At 44.9% G+C, this 14,689-nt stretch overlaps 1 protein-coding gene across 1 annotated transcript in view; it reads left to right on the forward strand.

Moving 5' to 3' along the window:
• The first annotated feature begins 1,361 nt into the window (after window positions 1–1,361).
• Window positions 1,362–14,689, forward strand: part of LOC133970063 (transcription factor COE1-A-like) — a 94,490-nt gene continuing 81,162 nt past the window's right edge. Inside the window, exons 1-5 of the mRNA XM_062406880.1 lie at window positions 1,362–2,028; window positions 2,719–2,875; window positions 3,688–3,751; window positions 4,843–4,898; window positions 12,401–12,474. Of these exons, the coding sequence (XP_062262864.1) occupies window positions 1,898–2,028; window positions 2,719–2,875; window positions 3,688–3,751; window positions 4,843–4,898; window positions 12,401–12,474 (482 nt within the window). The 5' untranslated portion in view covers window positions 1,362–1,897. The remainder of the gene's footprint in view (window positions 2,029–2,718; window positions 2,876–3,687; window positions 3,752–4,842; window positions 4,899–12,400; window positions 12,475–14,689) is intronic.

A 14,689-nucleotide genomic window follows, 5' to 3' on the forward strand; every position in this document is an offset into this window, starting at 1 on the left:
TTCACATATTTCCTCCCTCAGCTGTGAGCGCGCTTAAATCCCACATACACCGTCTCTCCCTGCACATATAAGCAGGAAACTGCCGCATAAAAGACTTTTATTCTATAGTATAATCAAGGTCAAGAGCGTTTTTCAATAACCCCAGGGAATTAAAGCCTGGAGCGGCGCCAGTTTGGCCCTGCCAATCATTCTCTCTCACTGAATAATACAGAGGTTGTTGACCTTTTGCACTTCGACAGATCAATACCATGTCGCTTTATTTTTATTTCATTTTTATTTGTTTATTTATTAAAATGGCTCATGGAATTATCCAGGCTATTAATATTTGTGTTTTTGTTTGGATCCCTTAGCTCTCGGCGCCGTGATGAATTGTTTGAAATAACAGATGGCGCTGGAGGCAGAGACAAAGCGGGGAAATCTGGTAGCAATTATCCTCAATTATGTTCATTGTTATTTTGAGCTAATTATTGTTATTGTCACTTTAGATTGTGCGTCTTGCGGCGCTGCAGTCTGCAACCAGAGAGGCTATGGAGACAATGCGTTTGGACGGTGAGATGTGGCTTTCTGGGATTGAGCCTAAAACCAGGTCTGAATTAAAACATAAAGGTTCAGGCTGAGGGTTCATATCAGATCCTGCAAATTTCTGAGGATGGGACTGTCTAATAATGGGCCTTTTTAATGCCTGCGTATTTTCACTTCTTTAAATTCACAGTTTTTCAGGCAGAAAATTGAAATGAAATAATCGTCTTAATATGATGGAAAAAATTGTTTTGACATTTCTGGGAAATATTAATAAATAAGAAAATAAAATCTTATGTCTTATATTAAAGGTCCAATGAAATATTATCTCTCTTAAGTTGCCATGATTTTTTTTTTTTTTTACATCATTAAGTCCACCTAGTGAGTTTTTACGCACAACATTCCGAGTGGATTTTTTGCCTTTCAGCGCGCACACGAATTATTCTCTACTTCTACAGAGGAGCGTTTTTGCTTTGAAACATTTTTGTGTAAAAAAATATAAAAGAATCCCTTGAATAAAGACAGATCTGGTCCCGGGACACGCGGCGCAGCGGAGGACAGCGGGACTCATGAGGAGGAGATGGGGCTCCGCGGACCTGACTCTCAGCTCTCGTCTTTGTTTGGGGGCGTCTCCTCTCCTCTCCTCTCCTCCCGTCCTATCTGTCCCCTCCCCTCCTCTCCTCCGATCCCCTCCCTCCCCTCCCCTCCCCTTCCCATCCGAGCCTCCCTCTCTCTCCCCCCTCGGGCGGGAGAAGCCCGTGTTTGGTTCTCAGAGTGAGTCCTTTGGGAAGAGTCACAGAGCGTATTCCTCCAGAGAGAGAGAGAAGGAGCGCAGTGTCGGGAGTCAGCAGCAGGAAGCAGCGCTGCACGGGACCTCCGCTAAAGTCCCTCTCCACTGGGCCGAGAGACGCGAAGAGAAAGCAAAGAGCGAAAAGGGGAAGAAAGACTCGTCAGATGATGATGACATGTGATCAAGGTGCGAGGTGATCTCTCTTTTTCTCCGTGACAGCTCCAACTGTGGATCTCCGAGCGCACCGGGAGTGACTTTTACGCACCTTCCCACACTGGCTCAGTCCGCGTCCTGGCGTCCGTTGTAATTTCAATTCATGGTTCAAGTCATTGGCATTGTGGATCCTACTCTTCTGATGTGATTTGCCATCAGATTGAGCGCCCACTTCCACCCCAGGACTAGAATTAAAGGAATACAGAGTTTATTGCCTGATTTCCAGCGAAGCGCACGCAGCAGCAGCAGCGGCGGCGAAGAACGCACCCACGTTTCTCCACTTGAGTCAGGGTGAGAGATCAGGAGTGCACGGTGAAGCGGGGAGAGACTGTGAGAACAGAGGTTTAGAGGCACCAGATCTTCCGAGGTTTGTTAATGTTCGGGATCCAGGAGAGCATCCAGAGAAGCGGCAGCAGCCTGAAGGAGGAGCCGCTGGGAGGCATGAACGCGGTCCGGGGCTGGATGCAGGGGGGCGGCGTGCTGGACGCCAACACGGCCGCCCAAAGGTGAGCTCGTCCCTCCTGGAGGAGACACCAGCAGCCTCCTTTGACCTACCCATGGATTTTTTAAATTTCTGTCAGGACGTACCGCTGCCTGTGCAGGACACACGGCTGCGATGATGGAGAGCCTGGAGGATTTAACTGCTGCTAATTTGAGAAATTAAGATTTTCATGCATGCAGATTAATTCCACAACACATTGATCTCAAATTTTTAACATACTAAACAGTTAACGGCAACGTGTGTGTGTGATTTTTTATTTACATGCAACACGCGCCTTCTGGACCAGTTGGCTGAGTTTAAAGAGCATGAAACCAAAAGAACATATAAATAAATCTGGGCCTTTGCTTTGGGTTTGAATGAGAAAAATAAATAAGTCCATCCTCCAACTTTCTAAACAAACACATAGTTTTATTTGAGGGGAATAAAATGATCTTCCTGCCCCATGGTGACAGAGATGTTAGGGGGGTAAAACCTGATCTCCTGTCACAGATTATCATCAGGATTGACCTCCACTATAAAAACATTTGAAATTAATTGAAAACAAATGGAATTTGATTTTTGGGAGGATTTCAGTAAATTGTAAAAATGTCAGCCATATCAAGAAAATACCAAAAAAATCCCCTGAATTAAGTCAAACTTTTATCGCCTGATCACTGTTCCAACACCGACTCTTTTCGCGCCTGTGTGTCCGCAGTGGAGTGGGTCTGGCCCGGGCTCACTTCGAGAAGCAGCCGCCCTCCAACCTGCGGAAGTCCAACTTCTTCCACTTCGTCCTGGCTCTGTACGACCGCCAGGGTCAGCCGGTGGAGATCGAGAGGACCAACTTCGTGGACTTCATCGAGAAGGAGAAGGTCGGTGCAGAAACTCACTTTGATCATTAATGGATTTAATATCCTGAAAGCTCCTTTATGCCATTTATACCATCTGGGAAGGCCTGAGTATTCCCCTGCGGTTTGAAATGCTGATGTCAATGTTTAATGTCACATATAAAATCAAATAATGGATCTTAACTCATCCATACAAATTATGATTATTTTTATTATTATCATCATTGCTGTTATTATTATTATTTAAACTTAATTATTAAGTGTAAGGGATAAAAGATAATATATAATACAACACATTCTGTAACTCAAAGACCTTCGATTAATTTTTTATTTGAAAATTTGCCATAATAATACAAAAAAAAAACACCTCTGTGGGCTTTTCAAAATTTTTTTTGAATTTACTGCTTCATCCAACACAACCACTTGTTCGTGCTCAAACAGCCGCGTGTCGACCGCGCTCCTCATCAATTATGGCCCCGTTTAAATGAGATGAAATGCGGCGCACGGGACAATTTGCTGTTGGATTTGTTTGCCCCCGTGAACAGAGCCGGTAATTACAAGGGGAATTAAAAAAAAGAAGAAGAGCCACAGTAACACCGTGATTACGCACCGAGAAATAACAGGGCTGCTTTAATACGTCCTCTGCTGTGCACATGAATTACATGTTTATTTAATACATGACCGCTGTGGAGAGTTCAATCCCCTCCTGGATATATACACACACATATATATATATACTTCATGTACACGCCTGCAGAGCGGGGCTTCAAATAAATAAAATATTAATTTCCCAATATTTCAATAAGCAGCTCATGGTTTGTTGTGTGTCTGTTAAGGAGACGACCGGAGAGAAGACCAATAACGGGATTCACTATCGGCTGCAGCTTCTTTACAGTAACGGTGAGTGAGGTCACACAACAACACTCTCCTGCAGCCTTTGCAACAGATTTCCTGTCTGCTGACACAGGAAGCAGCTGATGCATCTTTTATTTTTTATATTTAAATGTGGGAAAGCAAGTGCAGCAGAGGGCCAAAGACCCAGAGGTGGCCCTGTAATGCTTCACCAATGTTTAATTTGACTGATTTATGGGTAGATGTCAGTGTTACAGAGCAACTGCTGCACCAGTGGCTCACTGTCCCAAAGTTTGTCCAGTGTGTCTGTGTGTGTGTGTGAGAGCTGCTGTTGTGGGGAGCTGTGGGTTGTGGTGATTCAGGCCCATCAGCTCAGCCTGCAGCTCAGAGGGAAACAGCATCAGCAGCCTCCTCTGGGATTTAGATGATGGCTTGAAAATCGTACTGAACAATGTGACAACGGAGATTATTGATCTCAGTATCTTTTTGCATGTGGAGACGGAGCATTTACAAGTGATATTGACTGTGAGACGTTTTGAGACAAAAGCCGACAACATTTAACGTCATTACGAGGCATCACCAGGAGTCTTTAATGGTTTCTGGGTGTTGGAATCCGTTTTCATTGCATCATGACTGGAAACGGAGACTCTGGGATCTAATGATCTGCAAAGTCCTCTGTGGCAAATGTGCGATTCTGTGGTAAAACAGAGGCACAGAGGTTGAGTCACATTTATTTTAAGCTGGCAGGAAGTCTGGTTGCATGTGTGAACAATTCCTCCAACGATTGTTTTGCATATCCCTGCTCAGACTTATTTTTTTCAGCCATAAAGAAGTAATTTTCTTTACAAAATTGCAAAAGAAACAAAAAGCAAAGATTACAGCACAAAAAAACTGCTTAATACTACAAAAGTATTTCTCCAAAATATGTTTTTTCTGCATCTCTTACCATCCTCATCAACTTAACATTTTTTGAACTTTCCTGTTGTGTTATGCAGGAAAAATAAAACTCTTTTACTCTTATCAATTTTGTATATTTTATTTAATTTGACATATTCTGAATGCACTTCTGCAGACGTTGTTGTGCTTGTTAAAATCGACTTAGAGTTCAAGTTGTTTTCTCTTCTTCTGCATCCCAACAGGCATCAGAACGGAACAGGACTTTTATGTTCGACTCATTGACTCCATGACTAAACAGGTAAACACATGTTCTCACACACACACACACACACACGCACACACACTCACACCCTCTCTCTGTCACCTCTCCTGTTACCTCCCTGACAATGAGCCGCTCCACTGATCTGCCTGTACTCCGCCGCCCTCCTGTACTCGCACACACACACACACACACAAACGAGTGTCTATGTGTGTGTGTGTGTGTGTGTGTGTGTGCAATTCTGTGGGTGGGTGTTTCCACAGTGTGTAAGTGTGAGTGGGTGGGGGCCCACACACACACACACACACACACACTCAGCCACACATACACTCTCACTCACACACACCGCATGGCTCCAGGCACTTTTTGCCTGTACTCCTCTCGCTGTGATTAGAGTGAGGAGGCAGCGAGAGGGTGTTGAGGAACAGGAGCGTGATTCTCGCTGCTCACAGTGGGAAGTGGAAAGATGTAACGGCACCTCTGGGATTTGGTCTGCTGCGCGAGGAGCCGTTTCTGATCAGATCCAATTTATTGTTAATGCTTGCGTTTTTTGTTTGTATGTATTTTTAAAAGAGGGCGAGAGAGTAGCAGGAGGAGTTGGGAGAAAGAGAAGAGAACAACAGTCAGGAGACAGCGTTTCTTATGTGCCTCCGGTAAACAGTCAGCACAGAAACCCCTTTTTTTGCACTAGAAATTAAGTGAAGTGATTTTCTCTCTGCTGTGATGCACCCTGTGTGTTTGTGTGTGTGTGTGTGGCAAGGTGTGTGGAGCCAAGGAGCCATGCCATGCACTGAATACTCGCTAATGTGTCTCCCTGCCCTGGTGGAGTCTCACATTGCTGCTGCCACGCCACACCACATACTGTGTGTGTGTGTGTGTGTGTGTGTGTGTGTGTGTTTGTGTGTGCATGTGTTTGTGTCTGGCAGGCTTAAGGGGCCACACTGTTCCCAAATAACACTGTTTAGCTTGATCTTGGTCCGGTGACAGCCAGTTATATGAACACGCAACACACACACATACACACACACACACACACACACACTCACACACACACACACACACACACACTTCGCTTCCTTCCTTTCTGACGATACTCATTGATATAATTCACTTACCCTAACCCTATCCGTTACAACTAAAAGCATCATTGGTCTTAACCTTAACCTAATTATCACCTGAGCCTTGAGTCTTCACCCTCACACAGACGTTTAACATTTGTGAGGACCGGGCAGAATGTCCCCTACTCCACGAGTCCTCACAACAATATAAGAACACACAGGCGACGCACACTCACTTAAAGCATGGTTTATTGCTCCACGTGCCTTTGCACATATATTTACATTCTCCCCCTCTCACTCACACATAAAACTCCCGCACACACACTTCCCCACTCAGTCAGACCCAGACCTTTGCTCAGAGGAACCACAGGTGCAGCACACACACCTGGAACAATGTCTTTGGCTTTTAGAATAATTAAGATAATAAATCACTTTAAGGAGATGAAAACAATTTGTTACACAGCAGTGAACATGAACATGTATTTGTGTGCATGTGTGTGTGTGTGTCTTTCATGTCCGGGCCTTCCACAAGGCCCAAGTATAAATGTGTGGGTGTTTATGTGTAAAGGGATAGAACACTAACAGGTGGAGGGTCCAAAACAGCCGTGTGGTTCACACACAAAGACACACACGCACACAAGCACACACTCTAATGCAACATCACCATTTAGGAGACATTTATTAACCAAGACAAACACAATTGTGTCTCCATTTAATAAAACAGAAAATGCTAAGAGAGATCAAGTTCTGTTTGAGAATCAAGACAATCTCACTTAGGGTTTCACTGCCTTAATCAAAACTGCGAGGAAAAGAGAAACAGCGAAAAGGCCAAATGACAACGATATTAATTTATTACATTAAATATAATTTTTTCCCGACTGCTTTTAATGAATACAGTTTCACCGAGACCGTCACAGGACAAATGTCTCCAGTTTCCATTCTTTTTATTATAGTGTATACACATGGGTGTGTTGTATATTGAAATAACTGATTGGCTTTTTGGATGTTGGTCTCTCTGTTCAAGTTTTAGAACCGGTGAAAGTCAGGTGTGTTTAGCTGTAGTGGAGCTGCATGTTGTTATTTGGCTCGAATTGTCGATTCTGTTTATTTCACACCTCTGATAGTAATTCTTCTGCCAGGAAAGTGAAGCCGACTCCAGTGTTTGGCACCTAACGCTGGCACCTACTTCTGTTATTCTGCTATTTCAGTCTGTCTTCCTCTTTGTGTGTGTGTGTGTGTGTGTGTGTGTGTGTGTGTGTGTGTGTGTGTGTGCACTGGGTGGGCCAGCACTGATTGTGTTGAGTGGAGGAGCAGAGCACCTCCACTTTTCAGAAGCCGAGCACCGTGCCGCTTGATCACGACTCTGTTCCAGAGAATAAAGCGTCTGTCACTGCGGCCCTGTCGGATCACTAGCTCGCTACTCGACCTGACACTGACGCGGGGGGGGGAAGTGTGTTAACGGCTCCTTGTTTACACGCCGCGCATGTCATGCTACTTCAAAGGTGGAGGAGAGCGCGGCGGAGATGCCGTATGAAAGGCATGGTGAGGCGGAGAGAGGGAGGAGACGGAGGAGGAAAAGGGTAGATGACAGAGAGGAGCAGAGCAGACGAGGTGACAGTGGGAAGAAGCCCACAGCTCCACATGGCTCAGGTTGCCGAGCTGGAGAGACATTAGAAACTTTAGACCTCAGTTTAGCACACGGCTTCTCTCTGAGTGGCATCTTTTTATGATCCACAGATTCTGAGGGAGCAGGACGCAGTAAAAAGCTCTGCCCTAAAGTCCGGACAGGGTCAGAACAGAACAAGGGTCGTTTGATTTTGACCCAGATATGGAACAGACGGAGATCAGCTGAGAAAGGACTGGATTTCATCTGCTGTATATCTGCAAGGGAAAAAAATGACCTGTCTATTTAGTTCACCACTTATCTTTATATAGCACATAGGGCAGCACAGTGGTTCAGTGCGATGTAGCCTCACAGGAGGAAGGTTCTTGGTTCGGTGTTGAGGCCTTTCCGTGTTGAGTTTCCATGTTCTCTCCTCACCTGGGGGGGTTTTCTCTGGTAACTCTGGCTGCCTCCCAAAGACATGCCCACTGAAGTTAGGTTAATTGGACTCTAAATAGACAGTAGGTTATTTGTCTCTTTATAACAGTTTTCAGACATGAACTCTGGAAAATGCCTGGAAAGTTGCGTCTGGACATTGTCAGGAGTTTGCCTTTCACATATGAGGAACGCAGCAGGGGATTGTTTGGGTCAGACATGTTTAAAAGAAAAGGAAAATAACCAGAACGTTCAGGTGAGGCATGGCGCCTGGGTAGAGGAGGCGGGACACGACGCAAGAATTCTGCTGCGGAAATCACATGTTTCCAGCACATCGTCACCGGCCTTCATCTCCGAAAGCTCCAATCGAATCACATCGTCTTTCTAATATATCTATATCTATTATACCTCCATCATAGAAACGTGCCCACTCATTTCCCAGACTTTTGACTTGGGGGCTGGCATGAAAAGTTCTGGACAAAAATGTCCAGAGCAACTGTCTCTGACATTTGTGTTCTCACACACAGCCCTTCTGGATAACTTCAGGTAAATGGCCGGTCTTCAGTGCACGTCTGACAGGAGCAGTTCTACCTGTGATTGGATAATGAAGTGGCCAGGGTTGGTTGTCCCGCCTCTCGGCCACTGTCAGCTTGGGTTTGTCTCCAGCCCATTTCACTGTGATCCCTAAAGCAAGAGTTGTAGAATGGAGGTTCCTACATGAGCCCTTAGAACCAGTTTGTGTTTGATCAGATTCACAAAGATTTTGCAAATGTGTAAATGTGTGTGTGTGCGTGTGTCAGAGAGAGAGAGAGAGAGAGAGAGGGAGAGAGGGAGAGAGAGAGAGAGGGACAGAGGGACAGAGGGAGAGAGAGAGACAGAGAGAGAGAGAGAGAGAGAGAGAGAGAGAGAGAGAGAGAGAGAGAGAGAGAGAGAGAGAGAGAGAGAGAGAGAGTGATAAAAAGAAAAAACATAATTTCTAAAAACAAGTGAAGAAAAGAGAGGTGGATATGACATTGATACATGCTTGTCCAGGGTAGGAAGCAGGTTCAGAGGAAGTTGCCTGGCCCACTCTTTTCCCATGGCACAATGAGCAGGTCTAATCATAGACAGAAGTGTGGCTCATAAAGTACATTTCCTCTTCAAATTCTCTCTGTTCGATCTCTTCCTACTGTTCCCACACTCACATTTGCTTTCACTGAACCACGAGCGAGGGGAAAGCTTCACTCTGGAGACGAGGGAAAGGGGCGAGGGAAACGGTTTCAGATGTGCGGCCGTTGGATCACGCTCTGCCGTGGCCGAGGTCATTCTTGCGTTTTCAGCGCGCATACCTGTTTGTTTTGATTTCTCAATACAAGGAATCGCTTCACACTGGGCTCGGCTTGCAACCCGGCCTCCGTTGTGTCGTCTCCATGAGGGGATTTTGTGGTCAAAGTGGTCTCTGCTGGAAATGATCTCTATCTTTTTCGACATACCTCAAATGAATTTTGTTTCATATTACAAATAATCATGTGTCTACATCGTCCTGGACCGCCATCCGCTCCCCCGGGCACCAGGTTCATGTATCGATACATTTTCAGCAGATGGTTTTCAACTGGAATTTATTCACATTCACAGAAAACTATAACTGACAAGAGCCCCGGGTGCTTGGAGCTGGTTGGTCCAGGGATGTGATTGGCCAATGAGCCCAGTTCTGGTACACGCATGTACTAACGCACGCAGCAACACTCCCTGAGTGAGCAGGTCACAGAGAGGGGCCGTTAAAGAGAATGACACAACCAGTTAAAACCTGATGGATTTTTTGCTGTAGCCTATCAGGATTGGTCCTGAGACATCACATGACCAGTCCTACATCACAACGAGCTATAAGTGGGAGATGCTTTAGGCTAGAACAATATTCTAATGGGCCGTTCAGGCTGTACACGCACTGTTGCTGTTTTCCATTAATGCCACAGAGCTCCCAGCTAGTTTATGTGGAACTATAGCTTCTAAAATACTGGGGTAAAGGCTCATGTTGGGGCCCCCGTGTGGGACATGCTCACCCTGGGGCCACAGTCCAGGTTCACACACAGATATCTTCCTTTACCCCCGCCAAGGAAGAAGGTTAAGTTTTCATATTGGTTTGTTTGTTTGTTTGTTAGTTAGTTTGCAGGATTACGCAAAACCACTGAACAGATTACCAAAAGACTTGGTGGAAGGATGTGGTATGGGTCAGGGAAGAAACCAGTACACTGTGGTGTGGATCCTGATCTGGAGGCAGATGTAGGATTTTATTTTCACTTTCTTTAACCTTGTGAGATAATCAATTTTCTATATTTTCATTGAATGTGTGAGTATTTATTCATTTTTCCCTCCAATTTGATTCCACAGAGAATAATTAATGGGTATTGATTAAAAGAAGACTATATCGATATCTTTGAATTTAAATGTTGTTTCATAAGGGGACTGTTAGGCCTTGATGGACGTGTGCGCTCCACTGCGACTCATTTTAGTTTAAGGACTCTCCGTTTTACTCATTCTCTCTCGATTCTTGGAGCACAGGTTTTCCAATTGGCAGAATTACCCTTCAACTTCTTTGCACAAAACAGCGCCATGCAAAGCTCCGTTCTGAGTGTCTTGACTTTCATCATCGAATGAATGGCAGCAGAAATGTGACACCTTCAACTTGACATTCAGCAAATGCAGAAAAAGAGGAAATCACCAGGGAAATTAAATCATCATTCCCAAAGTTTGGAGTTGAGCTTGAAACCTGCAAAGTTTGTCAGACTCTTTGCGACCTTTACCGGTCAGCTAGACTGTGCGTGTATATGACGTGTGACTTTGCATTAATGTAACATTTGAATATTGCGTGCGTGTTGTCAGTTTTTCGAGCGTTGGCGTGTGTTTCGGTGACAGACAGTGAAACTTCCTCACCGCTCAGTGAGGAAAGTGATCCTGTCACTCAGTTCAAACACAGAAGAATTCACCAAAGACTGACAGTGTGTGTGAATGGATTGACTGATGGCTCAGTGACGCGTGATCTCTGCTCTCGCTTTGTTCCGAGCTTCCTTTCCTCGATCCAGAAATATGGCATAAGTTTGAGCCTCAGCTGAAACTGTGACCACGGCTCTTTGGATACACAACTTTATTCTTTGGAGCATTCAACTTCAGAGACCTCGTCTGTGAGCGGATGACACACGGTTGTTATTTTGTGTATTTTTCTAAATGTTGGTGAGCATGAGTGACGTGTGTGTTCGTGAATGTGTGTGTGTGTGTGTGTGTGGGTGGATGGGTGACAGACGGCCCATGCAGAGACGGTGGGTGCGAGTATGTGTAAGTGAAGTGTGAGTGTGTGTAAGTGCAGTAGAGGTGTTACCCCAACAACACAACCAGTGTTGCTGCTATAACCTGCTGGAGTTAAATAAAGCCACAGTGTAAAACAGACTTGGTCATATCCTCATTGTGATTTCCTCTTAGTGCTGAATAGTATCACGTCCTCTGACCAGTTTGACAGACAGTGAAGACAAGTGTCAACTGATGCATTGCAGTAGCACGCCAGGGCCCCCTCTGGGTGGAGTTAGCATGTTCTCCTCGTGTCTTTGTTGGGTTTTCTCCGGGACTTCATCCCACAGTCCAAAGACATGCAGATTGTAAATAGGTAGGAGTTTCTAAACTGACCGTAATGTGAGAATGAATGTTTGTTTGTCTCTGTATGGCGACTGGCCAGGGTTTCCCCCGCTTCTCGCCCAATGTCAGCTAGGATTGGCTCCAGCTCCAACACGACACTTAAAGGATAAGCGGTACATGATGGATGGATGGATTTCAATGAGCATGTGTCTGACTGGCAATGTGGTCTTCTTGTGTTGAAATATGATGAATATGATATTAAGTTGGGCTGGAGGGGCATTCGGAGATCACGCACCGTCCTTTCTCGCAAAAAAATTCCTAGATCCTCCCGTTTATCTGGATCCTCTCCAAAATTCAGTGGGTTCTTGCTTCGGATATTTCCAAATTTATTAAATACAATTAAAGTCTGGATGTTTTGCTGTTGCATTCTGATATTCTTTGTTTTATGCATTATGAACCCCTTCTATGAAAAGGCCCACAGCAACAATACCTTGATGCTATATCACTGGTGCACACGGCTCCTTGTTCCTTCATGACCAGGAAAATGTCACTGAAGGAGTATTAATCACAAGTTAGAAAAACTTCTGAATTATTTACTCCTGCTCTCGTCATGTTTGCAGAAAACTACCGTGCCCAGCTGTTACACTAATTAGTATTTGTTATTTTTTAACAGAACTGAATTTCACCATACGCCAATTTTCAAACATTATCGTCACATATGTTATGTCAAGTTACAAACATTTTTTTAGAATGCTCTTCAGCCAGTTTGAAAGTCACATGTGAAGATTCACTGTTAAATTATTTTGTATTTTCTTTTCTTCTCCGTGTCTCTCTCTTTTCAGGCGATTATTTATGAAGGACAAGACAAAAACCCAGAGATGTGCAGAGTGCTGCTGACACATGAGATCATGTGCAGGTGAGGATAACTGCATCACATCTTTCATCACTGATCCTCCTCTTCCTCTCCTCTTCCTCTCCTCTTCCTCTCCTCTTCCTCTCCCCTTCTCTTCCCTTCTCTCCTCTTCCGCAACATACTTTGTTAATCTTGCAGAAAGTTCTCACCAGTCACCTCTCTGTACTCATTCCATTTTTTATTTTGTCACCCTCATTAACCCCCCCCCCCCGCACACACACACACACACACACACAAACACACACAGCCACACACACACCAAGATGCATACATGCGCATACACATGACACCAGATCTGGTGAGGAAGATCAGTTTTAGCTATCAGAGTCGTTGCTTTAATTATAATCTAAAGATGAATTTCTTCAGAAGTAGGTTGGGAGGAAAGAGCTCTATTTATAGAGGCATTTTACCAACCTATCCTATACAATGGAAGATGGGTGTGTGTGTGTTTCGCCTGGTTGCGTGTGCATGTGTGTGTGTGTGTGTGTGTGAGACGCCTGGTTAATTAGGACACAGAGAAACTCATTAGTCAATCTGAACCCTCCTGTTGTTTCATGGCTAACAAATGGGCCTTCCTCCACGGTCCGACTATAAAATATAGGCAGGGACTCACACATGGCCGCACGCACACACAACCAAACACATACACACACACACACACACACACACACACTCGCTGTATACTCACAAAGAAGTATGCATATGCACACTCGCTCGTGCACACCGGTTATAAAAATTCAAATTTAGCACATGAATTAAGTTGTTCTTATTCCCTGACCTTGTCACTGAACAACTTTAAGTGTAACAATATAAATTGAGGCTCATCTGTATGCACAAGCAGGGAATTTAACCATGAAATCAGGCGCACTAATATTTTATTCTATAGCTCGCTGCTTATTCCTCAGGCGGTTCAGCTGCAAAGGTTTATGGAAAACGTATCGAGAGTCTGATGTGATTTGCTCGGAATTCATACATAAATTGTGTTTGGCAACAGATCTTTACTGTAAATCATTGTTGTTCATCATGCGGGGAATGAGTTTCAGAGATGCATTAATCGTTCTGTACAGGACACATGAACTGGTGAGGCCTCCACCCGGCTCCTGTCCGGCAGGATTATTCAAACAGTAACTTCTGCTTGTCTGCAGCAGCCGCTGAGGTCAAAGTTACGGCTGTTGCCTCGTGTTCTCACATGCTGATTGTGCAGCGGGGGCCCTCACCGCAACACACAACGTAGCGTGCACACACAATGAGCTCAGGGCGTCCATTAATCAGTGTGGTTCATTGTCATGGTGGGACTATTAGCCATATGCTCCCAGCCAATCTGCCACCACACAGACCTGCGACGGAAACCTGGTTGGGGCCCTGGCACCAGATATTGACACGTTTTCCTCTAGAGCCGTTGACAGCCTCTGTCTGGACTGCACCGCGTCATGCATGTTATAGAAATGTTATTTGCATTTTATATTTCTGTTTGTAGAGAATTGTTGGTTAACAAATGCTGATATCTTTAGTTTATCAAAGGGTTTTATACTCAAAGATAGAGGGTTAATTGTTATATTTTTCCAAATGGGAACAAAAAGCATGTCCCCATTACATAAGTATTGATATTTTGAGGTGATGATATGTTTTAAGGTTAGGTTAAGTTAAGGTTCAAATTTAAGTTTAAGTTTAAGTTTAGGGTTAGGAAAATAGTGGATATGGTAAAGGTTAGTCTCCAGGAAATTAATGTGAGTCAATGTCCCCTGAAGCCATGGAGACATGACTCTGTGCGTGTGTGCGTGTGTGCGTGTGTGCTTGTGTGCGTGCGTTTGTGTGTGTGTGTCTGTGTGTGTGTGTGTGTGTGAGGAGGAGAAGGAGGAGGAGGGGGATGCAGGGGGAGAGAAGATGATTAGATCACCAGGATCCAGAGAAATAAGTGCTACATTACCCCCATCCCGCCCCTCGTTTTCCTTCCCACTACCCCTCCATTTATAACATCCTCCACTCCTTCTCCTCTCCCTCCTCCCCTCCCCTCCCCACCCTCACCCATCCTCCCCTGCCTCCCGTCTCCCGCCTCTCACCAGTCTCGGCTGTCCTCTTTCCTCCCCCCCTTTTGCTCCTCACTATATTTTCCCATTCCTTTATCTTGCCTCCCCTCTACCCTCGCTCTGGTTCTCTCGCTCTCCTCCGATGGGGCCGTGTGGTGACCCAGATCATAGAGCAGCAGAAAGGAAATGAC

The sequence above is a fragment of the Platichthys flesus genome, chromosome 15 (assembly GCF_949316205.1).
Source record: "Platichthys flesus chromosome 15, fPlaFle2.1, whole genome shotgun sequence".
NCBI lineage: Eukaryota > Metazoa > Chordata > Actinopteri > Pleuronectiformes > Pleuronectidae > Platichthys > Platichthys flesus.